General features: G+C 42.9%; 1 protein-coding gene across 1 annotated transcript; it reads right to left on the bottom strand.

The window, feature by feature from the left end:
- Window positions 1–5,133: 5,133 nt before the first annotated feature.
- Window positions 5,134–16,263, bottom strand: LOC310863313 (bone morphogenetic protein 7-like). The gene is made up of 7 exons (XM_083771558.1): window positions 15,638–16,263; window positions 9,120–9,309; window positions 7,141–7,289; window positions 6,612–6,821; window positions 6,423–6,499; window positions 6,205–6,315; window positions 5,134–5,439 (listed from the first exon to the last, which is right to left on the bottom strand). The coding sequence occupies exons 1-7, from the start codon at window positions 16,044–16,046 to the stop codon at window positions 5,290–5,292; spliced, it is 1,296 nt and encodes a 431-aa protein (XP_083627684.1). The 5' UTR covers window positions 16,047–16,263; the 3' UTR covers window positions 5,134–5,289.
- Window positions 16,264–17,373: the final 1,110 nt, after the last annotated feature.

Here is a 17,373-nt window from a genome sequence, read left to right on the forward strand (position 1 = left end):
CAAGTCTGCAAGACTGTATTTGACTTTAAATTGTGTTGTGTTTTTACATAAAAGTGCCATATAGACAGCACCATGAGCGCTCTGGGTTCATTCGTATACAAATGCAAAAAAGGAACTTGACCTCAGTGAATATTGTAATTATTTTATTATACTATATCATGAAGGCACCAAAACACACTTAGCAGTGTTGTGTGTAATGTATGCCTCATTTCCATAGATTAGACAGAGGTATGTCATGATCACCTCATAGGGTCATTCAGCATCATAATACCGGTACTCGAAACGTCCATCAACACATTCTCTTACCTGTAATTATCTCTGTGTGCCATCATCGCCATGTCCCAGTAATCACATAGTGCTCTGTCTGTCTCCTTGTGCATGCGTGCAAATACACACACAATACAAAATAGTTGTATTATGTACCTATTCAAATGTCCCCCCAGTCATTATTTAAACCAACTGGTTGAGGCCGCAGGGCCGGGGAGGAGGTAACCGCAGCAGCTTTTACAGCCCGTCAATGCAAAGCTATAATGTCCAGCACTGACATTATGTCATCACCATGTCAGTGTACTCAGCACTGGATAAAGCTCACTTCACTTCCCCAAACGGTTATGTCTCAGTATGCTTGGCAGGATCACACCCGCCACTGTGTGTGTGTGTGTGTGTGTGTGTGTGTGTGTGTGTGTGTGTGTGTGTGTGTGTGTGTGTGTGTGTGTGTGTGTGTGTGCGTGCGTGTGTGTGCGTGTGCGTGTGCATGTGCATGTGTGTGTGCGTGCGTGTGCGTGTGCGTGAGAGATAGAGAGCAGAGAGAGCAATAGATGGAGAAAAGGCCTGGGTAGAAAATAGTTATTTAATACTATATATATATAACAAATTTCATTTTGTTACTTTTCAGACTGTGACACCCGTGAACTATGCTTGTCGAGAGAATGACGGGATAAAACCCCACAAGCTCCACAGCAGCACATGAACTGTCAGCGTGAGTGACAGATAGTGAAGCAATGAGCATTCCAACTGACCTAATGCTGGACCCAGACAGGGACTGCCTGCTGCCCACGAGCAGAGACCCAAAGCCGGAGCAGACGCCTGACCCCACGTTCAAGGTGCCATACCCTTGCAGTAGCCATAAAGCTCTGAAGGCCACACACACTGGCCTCTTCCAGCCGATACCTAGACGAGTGCCGGCCCTCTACCAGCCCTGGCTCCAGACCCAAACGTCCACCTGGACCAAGCCTCAAACATGTTCCATCTTCAGAGAGCATAGTGCTTGGGAAGAGCGGAGAGAACGGAAGCCCCTTTACTTTGGATGGGACAACCGCCATTACCACAGCCCGTTCTCTGGGAACCGCAGGGCCAATTATCCCCCTGGCGTCCACCCGGACCATTTCAACCACCTGCTCAAGTGGAAGCCTGTCCCCCCAGAGACTGAGATTGACTATGGGGCAGGTATAAGACACAGGTGGGAAGCCTCGATGCTAAGGGAACATTCGAGTTTGAACACAGAGAGGTTGAACATTGGGAGACACAGAGGACCGTATATGAAGAGGAGAGACAAGCAGGTCAACTATTCCCATACAGGCCCAATAAGCCGTGCTTCCATCAATACAAACAGGCGATCTCATTTGTACACAGAGGACTGTAGGCGCCAAGCTGAACTGATGTGCAAACACTCGACCACAGGGGTTGGCGAGCATCCATTTCCCAGACGCAGTTCCCTACTGTGCTCCTCGCCATCCGCAGGAGATTCCGTGAATGATGAATTCACCTCCACAGGAGTGCCAGAGGATGTTGCAGAAGCTCCTGTTCGGCGCCCCCCTGCGCCTTCCTCCACCACCTCCTCCTCTCCTGCTACTGTTCCCTGGCTGCTCCCTCACTTTGCAGCAGGGTCTCTAATTGAGCTGAGAGACGGGCGTCTCCGGAGGGTGGAGGACCTGAAGACGGAGGACTTCCTGCTCGGCTCGCTGGCCTGTCCACAACTCCGCCTGAGTTGCTGCACAGTGCAGAACATCTCCCCTTCTGCCACCTCCGCATCATTCTCACACCTGCTGATTCTGCTTCACGACCAGCACTCCCAGGTGAAACAAACGATGGTACTGTAGTTATATAGTTAGGCAGCAAACATTACATAATAACTGTAATACTATAGTACTATTTACTATTACTCTATGCCATTACTACCAAATAACTACTCATAAAAGTTACATTATTATTTACCCTCAACATTGATTATTGTTTTTGTGGCATTAATCTACATTATCCTGCATTTCTATTCATTGTGTAGGAATCAGTGGATGTGTACGCAGAGTACCCCTTCTTTGTGCGCGGGCAAGGCTGGTCGTCCTGTTCTCCCCAGGGAACCACCCGGCTGTGTGGCCTGCAGTGCCGTCAGCTCAGTGTGGGAGACGTCTGCTTGGCTCTCACCCCTGTGTCACCAAATGGATTTCCTTAACCCCATTCTGACCTGAGATCAGATTCATACGAGGTTTCCGCTGGACACACACTGGTCTGATTAACCCATTCTGACCTGAGATCAGATTCTAGAAATGTCAGTCGCTCTTCGATTTTTCAAAAATAGCAGACCTACAAGCTCGTATCGCGCCACTCGGTGGCGCGATATGAGCTTGTAGGTCTGCTATTTTTAAATAGCTAAAGCATAACATGATGCCAACAACAAAATGGGTGCCCAGTCAGAATGGGTTAACCCCAGCCTCCACCACAACGTGCCCCAAATCCCAATTGCACTCAAAGCACTGGAGTGGTGATTCTAAGTGGGGTACAGGGACTAACCGGGGTCCTTGGGGGGGGGGGGGGGATCCAAATGGACCCATATGGGTCTGTAACGTTATGGACATCCTTGACGTTTGAAACCCACTGCACTAGAGGGAGTGTGTTGGGAATCTCTAAAGCCACAATGCCCTCATACAGAACTCCATCTGCCCACTGGGGGTCAGACAAGGGCTGTGGAGAAGTTGGTCCACCCCCCGAGCACAGACATGGACCAAGCTAAATTATATTAAAGCTACAGCTGTTGTACTATCTATACTTCTACCTCGAAAAGCCTGTGTTTTTCTGTTCTTGATTCTTTCTCTGTTGTTGTTTTCTCTTTGTATTAAAGGAAGTACATCTGTAAGTAAGTAAGACAACTGGCACTGGCTCTCAGGAGAAACCTTTGTATGATGTATGTATTTGTCAGGCAATATCAACTATTAGAGACTCACTCTATGTTTGGTAAAAAAGGATAAACATGGATCTTTACACAGAAAGTAAAGACACAATAATGATGACCTGCATTGATATAAGTGATGACATGATGATCATATCTATCTTCTTGCCAGCTTTGTTTGAGAGTATTTATTATATTTCTTTAATGAAGGGGTGTCAGGTGTCAAAAACTTGCCCGCCACAGTAGAGACCGAGGCGCTGGTGCAGGGCAAAGGATCATGAGCCTGTCGATAGCTTGTTGGTTGTTGCTTGATGGTTGTTAAGGGAACCTGTTCAGCTGGGGGAGATAGCATTATTAAACTCCACACTATCAGCTGAAAATATCAATCAGCTGGAATTGGCATCTATCTCTATCAGAAAAGAGGGTTTCTTTCCTAAAAGGAAATCTGGAAAACTTAAATAATGTTCATTGTGTTCATTGCCATTTCCAGTGCATGATTACATCCTTTAAAATGTTTTATAAGCAATAGGCACTAGCTGCAATAAAGTCTTTATAGTGAACTTGATTTTTAACTTGACAACAATTGCTTAGATTTTTTAAATTTTTTCAATGATCTGAGTATTTAAGAGTTGTTTTTAGGATGTATCACCCCTTCTACCTCTGTTTGAGACAGCCTGTCATTGAATGTCGGTGTGTATGCCCCTATGTGCTAATGCTCCTTTGCCTTTTCCACTGATATTAGTGTCTAAAATAAATAAAGGCATTTAAACTTGGTATCATGCATGATTTACATCTTATAAAAAACCCTCTATAGATCACAAAGTAAAATATTAACATTAACAGCCAAGTTGTGCTTTGGCTGTGTAAGAAAAAGCATTGCAGCCAAACGATGTAGAAATCGGTTTCAATTTATTGTGACACTGAAATCTGTTTTTTGACACACAAAACATTGTGCCCTTCTTGTTCTAACATGAACAAGGATGTGCTGGTGGTGCACAACATGCCACCTGCTGAGAACAGAATGACTGGTATATCTGCAAACAGAGGCCTCTCACAGTGATATATTGCGATGTATGTCTGTAACAAGGACTGTCTAAAGAGGACGGGACGCGGAGACCGTAAGGGCGCCGCCATGTTGCTCACATGGTGCTCCATGGAAGGAAAGAAACATGCGCAATGGGCTATATGCAGCCAACACTTCCTCGTTCAGCTTCCTTGGTCTCAACTGCGCATGTTTCTTTCCTTCCATGGAGCACCATGTGAGCAACATGGCGGCGCCCTTACGGTCTTCGCTTCTTGTCCTCTTTAGACAGTCCTTGGTCTGTAACACCTCAAGGAAACTAGACTCAAAAACCACTCCTATCACTCCCAGGCCACACATTCGAGCGCAAGCCCAGATGTCTTATTATAACAGACTTGATGTTCCTCTGCTTCTGAAGGTGACAGTGAAGTTGATAGGAGAAGCGAGAACTTTTTTCCTTGTAGGGTCTTCGAGTTGAACCAATTGTGCAGTGAAAGGTTCAACAGGAAGATGAATGTATAAAGTTATGTGCCATGAAATCCATTGTCAAGTGCACACTTCTTCCACCCGGACAATTTTTTTACTAAAAGTTCTGGATGCACATGCAAATTCTAGTTAAAATATTTGTGTCAATTGAACAGGCACATTACACATTTTTGGCAAAGGAGAGGAGGTTGATAGTGTGTTCTCACTGTACAATTCTAGTGTCGAAGGCATGCTTTCTAGCACTGGGGTTTGTCCTGTGCCCAGTTTGATCTCTATGTCCAATGAATAAGGAGACTTGACATCTCGCTTGTGATAGTAGTAAATACTGTACTTTATGAACAGCATACAGTGCATAGTTTATCCATAGCTCACAAGATTCCTGAAAGTCCATGTACCCTTTATGTAGCTCTGCTTCAACCACATGACATACTTATAAAGTATGTAATAAAGCAATAAAGGCAATAAAGTGATCATAATTCCTGATTCACAGTTGACTAGCTTATAGCCGGTGCTGTCTGTGGCACCAGCTTTTTCTAGACCACGCAGGAAGTCATCTTCTCTCAGGTTTACCCACTTCTATAGTCTCCCAACCCCAACACGTTGGAAACAAAAATGTCAATCAGTGGCAACCGCAGGCCCTCACTACCATGTTGCGGTATTTCTTGAGAATCACATTGGAGCTGTCGTCAAAGTAGAGCACAGAGATTCCATGGAGCTGGGTAGGGGCACAGCACGGCTTAGGCACCGTGTCTGGGTTGATGAAGTGCACCTGTGTGGCAGGAGAAAGGGTTAGGGTTAGGGTTAGGGTAGAGCTTGTAGGTAGAGTCGCTCAAAGTCGCTCTTCGATTTTTCAAAAATAGCAGACCTACAAGCTCGTATCGCGCCACTCGGTGGCGCGATATGAGCTTGTAGATCTGCTATTTTTCAATAGCTAAAGCATAACATGATGCCGACACCAAATTGGGTGCCCGGTCAGAATGGGTTAAAAATGCAACCATATTCAGACTTATTCAATCCCACACGACAGTTAGGCCTGTCGTGGTAGAAACTATCACCTAATTGCAATTATTTGAGATAATCAATCGTCATAATCGTTTCCATGTTGGAAAAATGTTGATACATTTAAAACAATATATAGAAATGTTTTATTATTATTTTAGTTATTAAATACCGGATATGTCAGTAATTTAAATTAAATTTATTTGTCATATCTGCCCTGTGAATGTTTTTTTTATTTGTTTATTTATTTGTTCCAATGTTTAATGCCAAAAACACAGTTAAACTGTTACTAGAAGTTACTTCCTCCGGCTCCTTCAAATGTACAATGGAGGTTTTGATTTGTGTTTTAACAAATATTAAGCTCAGTAGGAAATAAAGACTCACATTATAATAATCACATTATTGAACATTATTTGTAAGTCATATATAAAAAAAAGTTAAATGATATTAAAAATGCATTGGAATTCTGACCAGGGAACAAACTGTTACACTCTGTAACAATATAGCATGACTATCATCAGAGAAATGCACTTACTAGAGTCTGTACAATAGCATGATTAGTGGCATTCATGTACGAGTTGAGAGGGAAGGCACACTCTCCCTCGCAGTAGAAAGCGGCGTAGCCCTCTGGTGCTATGATCCAGTCCTGACAAAGGGAAGAGCAGAACAGAACATCATGGACTGTTTCTCATTGACATGAGATCAGATAAAACTATGACATTAAGAATATAATGATATCTGAATGATATGTACCTGCCATCCCAAATCTCTGAAACTGACATAGAGCTCATGCTTTTTACACCCCTGTTGTTTGGAGTTGCTGAGGTTATCTGGAATTGAAAAACATGCACTCATGACTGTAATGCAAACGGAAAGGAAAGTGCTCATTGATTGACTCAATGAATTGGGGGTTACATGTTGGTATTCATTAGCATAGCTTACCTGTTGCAGCCTCAACTGCCTTCAGTACGTCTTGAGCATTCTTCTGGGCTCTGGATCGGTTTGAGTGTCGGCCCCCCTTGTGGCCATGGGTTGAGCGAACGCTGCGAAAGCGCACCTCAGTGGCTTTGAAAAAGGCAACCATGAAGGGCTGCTTGTCCTGGGGCCCACTGCCACCTGCCAGCCCTACTAGCCTGGGGTTCACACTTTCGCCTACAGGGGGAGACAGGAGACAAGAGGGTGGAACAAGAGTTTCTGTCAACCAATCCTTAGAAATAACAATATGAACACATCCTCAGGGTTTGTCACGGGTCTATTCATCCTAATGTGACCTCAATAACACAATCATAATGAAAACTCTGTTACGAACCCCTTTAAAGAATTGCTCAATATGTAAAAGTCATTGAGACCACTGGATGTGAGGGGTATTAGACCACAATGTGGTCAAACACTGTGGCCTTTGGACTTCCTGCGTTTGGTTGCGCTGTTTTAACAACTGGCCCATGTCAATTGGTCCATGATAGTGACTCACCCTTGTTGTTCTCCAGGACAAGGTGCAGGCCCAGATTCTGGTCGGGGTTGACCAGCCAGTGATTACTGGTGGCAGTCAGGTCAAAAACCAGCCAGTCCTCCTCAGTGGCCCAAACTATCCGCTGGTCCAACAGGAACAGTGCCACTTCACTGGTAGGAGACAGTAAAGAGAACTAAATCAAGCTCTACATGAGGTTGTAGCACTGACTGACATCAAGGGAAGGATGACCCTGCAGTGTCTGCACTAACTGGAGACAAAGCAAGTTGGCTCAGCAGAGAAGCATAATCATCCAGTCATCAACTGGTTCCGATGTGGTGGTAAATTATCTCTGACAGTTGAGGAAACCCATACATCACATGTTCTGTATGTGTAGTTGAAAACAATTAGACCCTTGAGGCCAAGGGGAAATCCCTAAGTAGAGATATGCTATCTCAAACAGCAATACACTTATTAAAACCCCTCTCTTATCATCTCAAATGAAAATTCCAACACTGATCGGATTCCATGACTGGTATATGCTTTAGGGAAGCTCGCCTGGAGACAATGGCTTCATTTACAGATTGAGTTGCAGACCCTGGGGGGTGGAGGGGTGGGGAGTGAGCTTTGTTCAGCCGTCTGCTCGTCTGCATGGAGGAGCATGTTTGTAAATGACAATGGACCTGGTGTTGGCCTTAACACCATCATCACAGACGCAGGAGAAAGACCAGATACTTGTATTATGCATTGGCATTCAGCAGATGCTAAATGTCAAAATGTACTAGAATAACGAGTAGACATTAAACCTGGCATCTATCTAAATAATATGATTAGCAACCATTTGCATAATATAATATATTATGTATAATAAATAATATAACTAGAACCTATTGAAATAGCTAGCATCTATATAATAATATGACTTGTTTCACTAGAGATGGTAGGTGGAGTGTTAGGGCGATGTCGGCGGTAAAGTGGAATCAAATTATTCTGAAGTCTTTTTATCTGGTGTGCAAAATCCTTGATGTGGTTTGGAGCAACAGAGCAACAGACAGAGACATTGAGAGTGGCGGGCAGACTAACATTTTAAAGAATTGCACATATATACGTAAGCAGACAGAGAGACAAGCACCTGTGTACGAGAAAGCCGTCATAAGCATCCAGAGTGTCATTAGTGGTTGGAGTTCCATGTGATACATGCAAGCCTCTGGGTGAATGTTTTCTGTTCCATTACAATTGACGGTGTAAAGTTTACACTGTAAAAGGTTACCCTGCACTGGAGACTGGGTGTCTGCCACTGACACTAATGTCTATGTAAACACCCTTGCTGCTATAGAGCTGTGAGAAGTTGACCTGGAAATAACATCAGCAGAAGTAACCCTATGTAGACAAACTCAGCTAAAGCATACAGGTCAGTGTATAAACAGCAGTCTAAGTACCATCTCACACTGCACACATAGACATAGCTTATGTCAGCACAGGGTTTAAATCCTTTGGTTTATCCAGACCATGTTTCACAAACATAAGATCATCATGTATCAAAATAATAATAATAATAATAATAATAAAATATATATTTACACACAAATATACACACACACACACACACACACACACACACACACACACACACACACACACAGCTATAGGCAGAAGTTCATGTATGGTTATAACTGTATTATCCCTTGTTTACAGTTTCTTTCTGAATATGCCTGCTCTCACAGACAACGACTTCTGACCTAGGTCTTCTTACCAAGATAAATTCCTTTACACACACACACACACACACACACACACACACACACACACACACACACACACACACACACACACACACACACACACACACACACACACACACACACACACACACACACACACACACACACACACACACACACACACACACACACACACAAAATACTCCATGCATGTATCCACAAGCATATTTGAATATTTGACCTGGCCTGCAGTTGAGCAATTTTATAAGCATCTGGCCTCACCTGTTTGAGGGCTCCTGCATGACCTGGTAGACAGCCACTCTGAATGTCTCGTTCTCATGTCGTTCCTGGATGTGGTGCTTGTAAATCCGGAACTCTGCCGCAGTAATGGCCTCTCCTTCTGGGATATGAGCTAAGTCAAAGCGGAACTCCCGTCGATGCTGCTGATGTATGAGGTCAGGATCCTGATCAACTAGAGACATGAAAGAGAGATTAGTAAACTAGAGTGGAGTAGTTGGAAGAGTGTGATATGAATCCAAGATGGAGGATTAGTTGATTTCAGAGCGATTTATTCTTATGAAATGATATCTAAAAAATATATGTTGAGGTATATGCATTTTTGCAAATAAAAACTCAATCAATTAATCAATCAATCAATCAATCAATCAATCAATCAGTACTAATAGAGAAACGCTCTAGGCCCGCATTAGTTTGAAGTTTGGTTTATTTTGTAAAAACAAGAATCCAGCTTAAACATTTGTGATTCATACAAGGTTCATTGCCTTCCAAGTGTACACACACTGTCAAATAATACTACTGACTTTTGGTAGGGAGAATATCAGTACAGTGTATATGTGTGCCAACATTGAGGCTGCTTATCAAATGGCCTGCTGGTCAGTGGTTATAAATGTCCATCAAAATTGTAGTTGAATGAAACAGTTGACCACATTTCGGAAGCACCCTGTCGAAAATATGAAACCCAGGCTTCCATGAGAGAAGTGATTGATCTAAACATGACTTAAGTCAAGTCTGGCATACATGCCAGTGTGTGTGTGGGGGGGGAAGGGGGGGGGGGGGGGGAACCACACTCTACGCTCAAATTGGCTCTCCGTTTAAATCACACACATGTGCTGACCACAAGAAAAAGCTTGTTACGGCACTGCCCGGAAAACCACAGCAGCTATTGCACGCGCACACACACACACACACACACACACAAACACACACACACACACACACACACACACACACACACACACAACAAGGGTATAGAGCCTCACTAATGCATGACTTAACTACCACGGGTATGGTCATCGATTCCACAACCCCACACCCCCTGAGATCATTTAGCTATCTGTCCACTCATTTCACTGTCTACTCCCGTCGAGTCTGGTGGTTATAATAAAACACTAACTGTAGCTTTGCGGATTTCCACGCAGCCTGAAGCACTACAGCTCTCAAACTTTCCAGAAGAATGGTGGTTAGGCAGACCCCATGGTTTCCTGGAGCTTTCCAGTATTGTGTTTTGACAGCGTTGCCCAAAGTGTTTGTCCTTGGAAACAGCCGAGGAGGTCTCCGCAAACGGTGTGCAGAGTGGAGCAGCGATTAGCCACCTTAAACACATCCTGCCCACTGGCATAGACCATGACATCAGCATGACATCACCCCGCCTTCTCAATGTTGGCCCTCTATTGTTTTAGTTAGTGGCTCATTGAGCATGCACGCACGCACTCACACACGCACTCACACACACACACACACACACACACACACACACACACACACACACACACACACACACACACACACACACACACACACACACACACACACACACACACACACACACACACAGATTTATGCACAGGCACACATGTGCATATCGTTGCTGTCGGCAGAAACCTTGTATCGCCATATATCAACTTTTTACGTTTTTGGAGAAAGTAAGGCCCTACTTTGTCATAAAAAGTTGCACAAAAGCGACACATTGAGCTTTTAGGTCGGCTAATAGGTGGGCAAATGTTGAACATAAGTTAAAGTGAATGGTTAAGTGTGTGTCTGTTCTGTTTTATAAATATCGACCCAAGAAAAGTATTAACAAGAGCTTGTGTAATAACTACACTGGATCCATTGGAACACAGGTTCTTTTTTCAATTTCCATGAAAAGTGATTTGGACAAAGGTTCTGGTCCAGACACTACAGCGACTATACACGAATCAAAGCTTAACACGGAAATCCTAAAACTTTCTCACACATCATTTATCAGTTGAAAATACATAACTTTTGTATAAATTTGCCTTGAGAAACAAAAGAGCACACACATTCTTCTAAATTCCCTCCTAACCACACACAAACACACAACCCACTCATCGAGAAGAGTGCATTCTGAACCCTGCAAGTCATTTGTTTAACCGCAATTAAATGCTGGAAGTGAACGGGGGGGCGTTTTATAAAAGAAATAATTGCTTGTAAGGACTTGGTGTGTTTACGTTAGGGACCATTAGCTCCAGAGATCAGACCTCAGATATGCAAACTTCCCTCAGGGAGGCATTTCAACACTTCAGAGTACTCCTGAACACTGCTGGGACACACATCCACAGCACTATCATTAACCTACTGTAAGTTCAGAATCAGTGGCAATTTTTAATGAGTCAATGTGGATGTTTTTTGTCAACTCAATTTTCTAAAACTAAAAACTACTAATCTGTCATATTTAAAGTGGTTATATCAATTGAGTGTGTGTGTCTCTCTCTCAAATTGCAACAATTTCCGAACTACAATAAAGATGGAAGGCCATAGTGTCCTATCCGGTGTGACTGCCATCTGCTTCAAATAACTTTACAGCCATTGTCAATGTCAGGCCAGACTCACTCCAATCACTGCAGATGTGCTGTAATTATTATGTAACATACTCAAACATACAGATTGGTTCAATTCATTAAAATAAGTCCCACATTGTAGTTTAAAAGGGAAATATTCTGCTGATTTATTCCCTTTTTTCTTGTTTTGTAAAACGTGCTGAAACGAGTTGTTTCATGTCAGCTGGTGGGGGTTTTCCAGTTCCCCTCAACAAACAAAACACATTGAGAAGTCATATTCACACATCCTCACAATAGAATGATAGGATTTCTGGTTAAAATGAGATTATACCCGTCTCTCTAGCTTTTTAGTAAGCAAAACACATTTTCAGTTCAGGATACATGATGAACCAAAAATGTGAGCAGACAAATAAAATTAACTGGAACACTATAAATTTGAAGTGGATACGTGTACTCTTTTCTGATTGGATGAAATATGCAAGCCACCTAAAAAAAATATTTTCTGTTTACTAAAGAGATGGAGAGATGGGGAGACCCCTGTTACTGAACAACAAACACTCTATATTATGGCAATGATTACTATCTGAACATAGAGCTTCTAATTTAAGAGAAAAAGTCTTCAATTCAATGAATCACATGATATCATACAGCCAGTAACTGTAGGGGCTTTAACTAGGAAAAGAAAGACATCTTTTCACATGGGGATGTAAAAGAAATAATTGGAAGGATAATGAGATTTTCTGGAGGAAGTAAAAAAAAATACCTTAATGTGATCTCCTTATGCTGCCTAACAGATCAGCTTTGTAGGAAGAAAACGGTGAGATTTCAACCTGTTTCTTCTCAGAATGACAATACTGCCCCTGTTCCTGAGTGTCCACACGGCTAAATCCAATTTCAAAGTGTCAGTTTAACTCTTACACCTCCTTACAGGTCAATTCCTACTATACTATTTTGCAATGCAGCATTAACATCAGACATTCACCCCAAAGTAGACTCAATATGCACATGCAGAGAACACAAATCTTCCATAAACAATTAATAACCCCTGAGGAGACACATTATCCAATGAAAAGCAATGAGAGATAGGAGGGTACTAAGCTTGAACTTGAAGCCTGATTTATAGGCTAAGTATAGTACCAAAAATAAAAGTATGAAAATTGCAGAAAGCAACACCATCGTGCGACGAAGTAGGCTTTATTCCCATCATCCCATGCTCTATTGGTGTGTTCTCGAAGGCGAAGCCTTGAGCTGTAAAGTTTTCTACAGCAGATCCAAACAGTTTAGCTCACTTGCCGGACAGCCACAAAACAAAGATTGATCGATCTGTAAAGTTAGTGTCTGTTTTAAAGTCAGAAATTGACTGCATAACCCAACTCATAATTGTAATTATTTTATTTTATTATTTTATTTTGTTTTTGTCATGTGTTTAAATTATTTTTTGTGTCCTATTGTTTACACTTGGTCAAATATGCATGGTTGTTTGATTGGATTGGACTGTACTCAATTATTATTGTTATTTATTTTATAACTGTGGGGTGAGGGAGAAAATAGGGAAAAAATGGTATGTTCAAACTACCAAAGTGAAATTGTTGAAACCTGCTACCAATAAACATATATTATTAAGAAAGAAATGGACTGCAAAAAAGTGTCACGATCCGATCGATTACAGATTAAATTGAACCTGTTGGTTTTACAGTGTGGGGGACTACATTAATACTCCATAATTTATTATCAAAAGTTAAAAGCTACAGATGTGGATAGTTCAAGTCACATAGAATTTGAACCTCCAAGCAACCAATGAAAGAAAAATAGGACTACACCACGGAAACCAAGCATGACATAAAACGCAAAAAAGCATACAAACAAGGTCATATGTATATTGCATGCGTGTGTGTGTGTGTGTGTGTGTGTGTGTGTGTGTGTGTGTGTGTGTGCAAATGGGCACTGAGGTTGAAAAAAGTTGAGCAGTGCTCTCCCTCACAGTGGAAGTTGTGGTCTATGAAGGGGAAATACCATTATATCCATTTTGGTCTTGAAGCCTCACTCTGGACGACCACCAAGTTAGAGACTCACTCCAACATGATGGCGAGAGACCCCCCTCCCCTCCCCTCCCCACTGCCAATCAGCAGCAGAGGTGCTGTGGAGGGCTTGCCTCGACAGAGGAACAATATCCTCTCAGGGTGTCTTTCTTCATACCCCCCCCCCCCCCCCCCATCGTTTCTATATTGAGGTTTCAGATGCAGAACCACATAGGCTAAGCCTATTAAGGATTTTCACAAGTGACCTCAACCTTAAAAGTTTAAAAGATTTGGATTCATACCACAATCATATGGCAGTTACTAATTTCCTTAAATGGTCTATCATGTTTGTTGTTATGTTTGTTTATTGTAAGTCTTCAATTGCACTCCCATAAGAGAGTATAGGTTAAGGGTCAAATTGAGACACCATCTCCTGGATGAACAGCCTTCATATTGAAGATGACCTATAACCTTCTCCTCCAAGCCTGGAGGCAGGAGGAGGAGGAGGAGGCCAGTGCAGAAGAGGACGGTTGCTTTTGGATGGAACCCCACATCCGGATCAGAGCTGCAGGCACCACGCCGTCTGCTGTTTCAGTTTCACCATAGTGATATCAGAGCCACAGCAACATCTCCAAAGGAAACAAAAGCAGGATTTGCCCTTTTTAAATGCAGTGTCTGCAGTCTGAATAAGAAGACCCCTATGATCCTACCTATGACGATTTGATTCACAACCAACCACACCCACACAGGCGCACACACACACACCGATTCATTGAGAAATTAAATTAGTTTAGATAGATGTTGTCCCAATCTTAGTCAAAACTTGTCATCCAAACTCCCTAGGGGTTCAAAAATGTCCATCCAAATTCTAGTCATGCGAAACAAAGCCATGCTAAAGCCTCTCTCCCAGGGCTTTGAAGGGATTCTGGGGAAATCGGATATAGGCATGTTGTCATAACATTTATAACTTGGAATGCAGGACAGCTCGATTTCAAGGAAAAGAGAAAGTGACCTGAAAGCCTCTTGTGTCTGAAAGCTCCAACATCACAAAGACACAAACACTTCAGCCGATGCACTTTGTTACTATTAGTGCTGTGGAGCCCAGCAACAAACAGTGAGACCTAACAGGTAACCTAACTCTACGACATAGTAAAAGCCTCAGTGTTAATTGACCATTTTTACAATTGATGGCAAGACAAAGAATTAAATAAATGAACACTGATAACTGGGAGGTTGGGCAGATCAACTGGCAAAAATGCCCAATTATTTTCCAAACTGTTCAAAATGTAAAAGGTAGCAGCAATCCTATTTTTCCGGAGGGAAAGAAAACATATAGAAACAAACTTTAAACAACTTTTAAATTGATGTTTCCCCCTGCAGCAAATTTAACAAAAAACACAAAAAAAAGCTCATGCTGGGGGAGAAAAATAATTTCTCAGAATTATGAAGATTGCATTAATTAGCCTGCTTTCATAGACTGACTGATCAGCTGGATGTCATTGGCCTGTGCGCTACTTTATAAGTTTGGACAGGCATGTAAAGGGGCTGCTGTCATTTACATTCTGACCCTGTACAAACATAATAATAATAAATAATAATAATAATAAGCAACAACATTCACCATCCTATCATAGCCGTTCCTCAGCAAACAGACAGTTAGCTGTACAGTACAATAGGCCTGCTACTACCTCACCTTGTCTGACCTCTTTGAGGTCACTAGAGGATGTTGTTACTTTAATATTCTCTTCTCTTGGTAAATACACTTTAAGGGGATTAAGTTGTAATGAATTTTGCATGAGTAATGGACACCTTCTGTCTGATATGAAAATATGAACTAATAAATGTTTTAATTATCAGGTTTTCATAAACCAATGTGGTCATACACAGCCTATAGAGACAACCAGGTCCATCAAGCATTCGAGTGATAATAGTAAATAAATCCTCCAGATAACTGGACACATACCGATATTGACAAAGCTCATCACCATGTCTGCGTCCTGCAGGAAGCGGCTATCCTGCGGGGTCACCATCACCGGCGGTGGCGCTTCGGTCGTAATGAGGGGCTTGTAATAAGAATAGCCCAGCGGTTCTCCATTAGTGTTGATCGTGTTGTACAAATCCAACATGAACATCGGGGCTGCGTTGTTTTTGGTTTGGATGTGCGGCCGCGGACGGTGTGGAAGCCCCAGGATGGACAGGATCTCCCGCTGCATCTCCCTGCGCTCTTGGCTTCGTAGCCGCCGCTGGATGAAACTGGACTGCACCTCGTTGTCAAGAGAGACGTTGGAGAAGGTGACTTCGGCCAGTATGCAGTAATAACACCATGTTAAAAGCCATAGCACCACCACCGATGCGCTTGCGCTGGTCACCATTGTTTTTGCGACTTTACGCGCGGTTGTTTTATTGATTGCCTGAACCTGTCCTGTATTAAATAGGCTTCAAACTACTTCCAAATAAGTCAAAAGGACAAACGACGGGAAGAAAATGATAAGAGGAAGATGATAGAACTCTGTTCGTTATTCTGTGAAACAGGGCGACCCCAAATTCCCTCTTTGCGTAGATAGTACTGCTGCGCGCGCGCTCGTGTCTCTGTGTAGGAACTTGTGAATGACTGAATGTTTCTTATTGAGGTGCTGACTGTGCCAGGGGAGGAGGGGCGGGGGGGGGGATTAGGATGGGATAGCCCATGTCTGCATTCTGCAATCAGTGGTTGGGTGGTTCTGAAGGATATAGAGGAGTGAGGTGACCAGTTGAAGAAAGTAGGGATCAATGTAGTGGATCAATGTCCCTGTAATGGCGTTTTCTCCTCTATCTTGGTAATGAGATAGGTGGGCTGGTCTTTTCCCCGCGATAACATTTCGAACCATAAGTATCCTATCAGAGCTGTCTTTGTTTGGAAAATGACTGTGCAGAGTCCAAAGCAATGATGCAAGTGGGCTCTAATGGCTAATGTAGGGCTTGGCTGATCACTAGTATTCAGGCCATTTATGTTATCTCCCATGCAGCACACACACACATGCACACACACACACACACACACACACACACACACACACACACACACACACACACACACACACACACACACACACACACACACACACACACACACGTCTTAACAATGTACAACAGGCTATAACTTGCAACCTACAGGCAAAAGCAGAGGTCCATCAGACTACATTTTTAACTAAACCGTGTGTCAGACGCATTGATGTGCCTAGTGGGACCAGATGCAAGCAACGCCTTCCGTCCATCTCCCACTGTGCCTATGGCTGGTTTCCTATTGTGAGTGCCAGGTTTCCCACCCTGTGCCCTCGTCTGCCCTATGACCACCCCAGGGAATTCCTCTGCCCTCACTCCCTATAGCTCAAAGGTCAAAAGAGTCCAACATACAGGGCACCCGCTTCGAACAGGGTCTCTCGTTTGCTGAATAGAAATAGTGCTCTGTATCATTCGCTTTGTCAATGTATTGTACCATCTAGAAAGTTCAGTTCAAGAACAGGTCTCTCACAACAGTCTGGCCCCTTTTCCACCGGTTGGTTCCCAATGGGAACCGGTTCAGTTCTTTTTGGTTCTTAGTCCATGAGCTCCAAAATTGAAACATTAATTATGAATTGAGTGGGCAAAACCTATATACCTATATTAGATTGTTATCACCATTAAACTTCACCAATTGAGTACTTACACGAAGACAATGAT

This window comes from Protomyctophum parallelum (assembly GCF_964188405.1).
Source record: "Protomyctophum parallelum genome assembly, chromosome: 8".
NCBI lineage: Eukaryota > Metazoa > Chordata > Actinopteri > Myctophiformes > Myctophidae > Protomyctophum > Protomyctophum parallelum.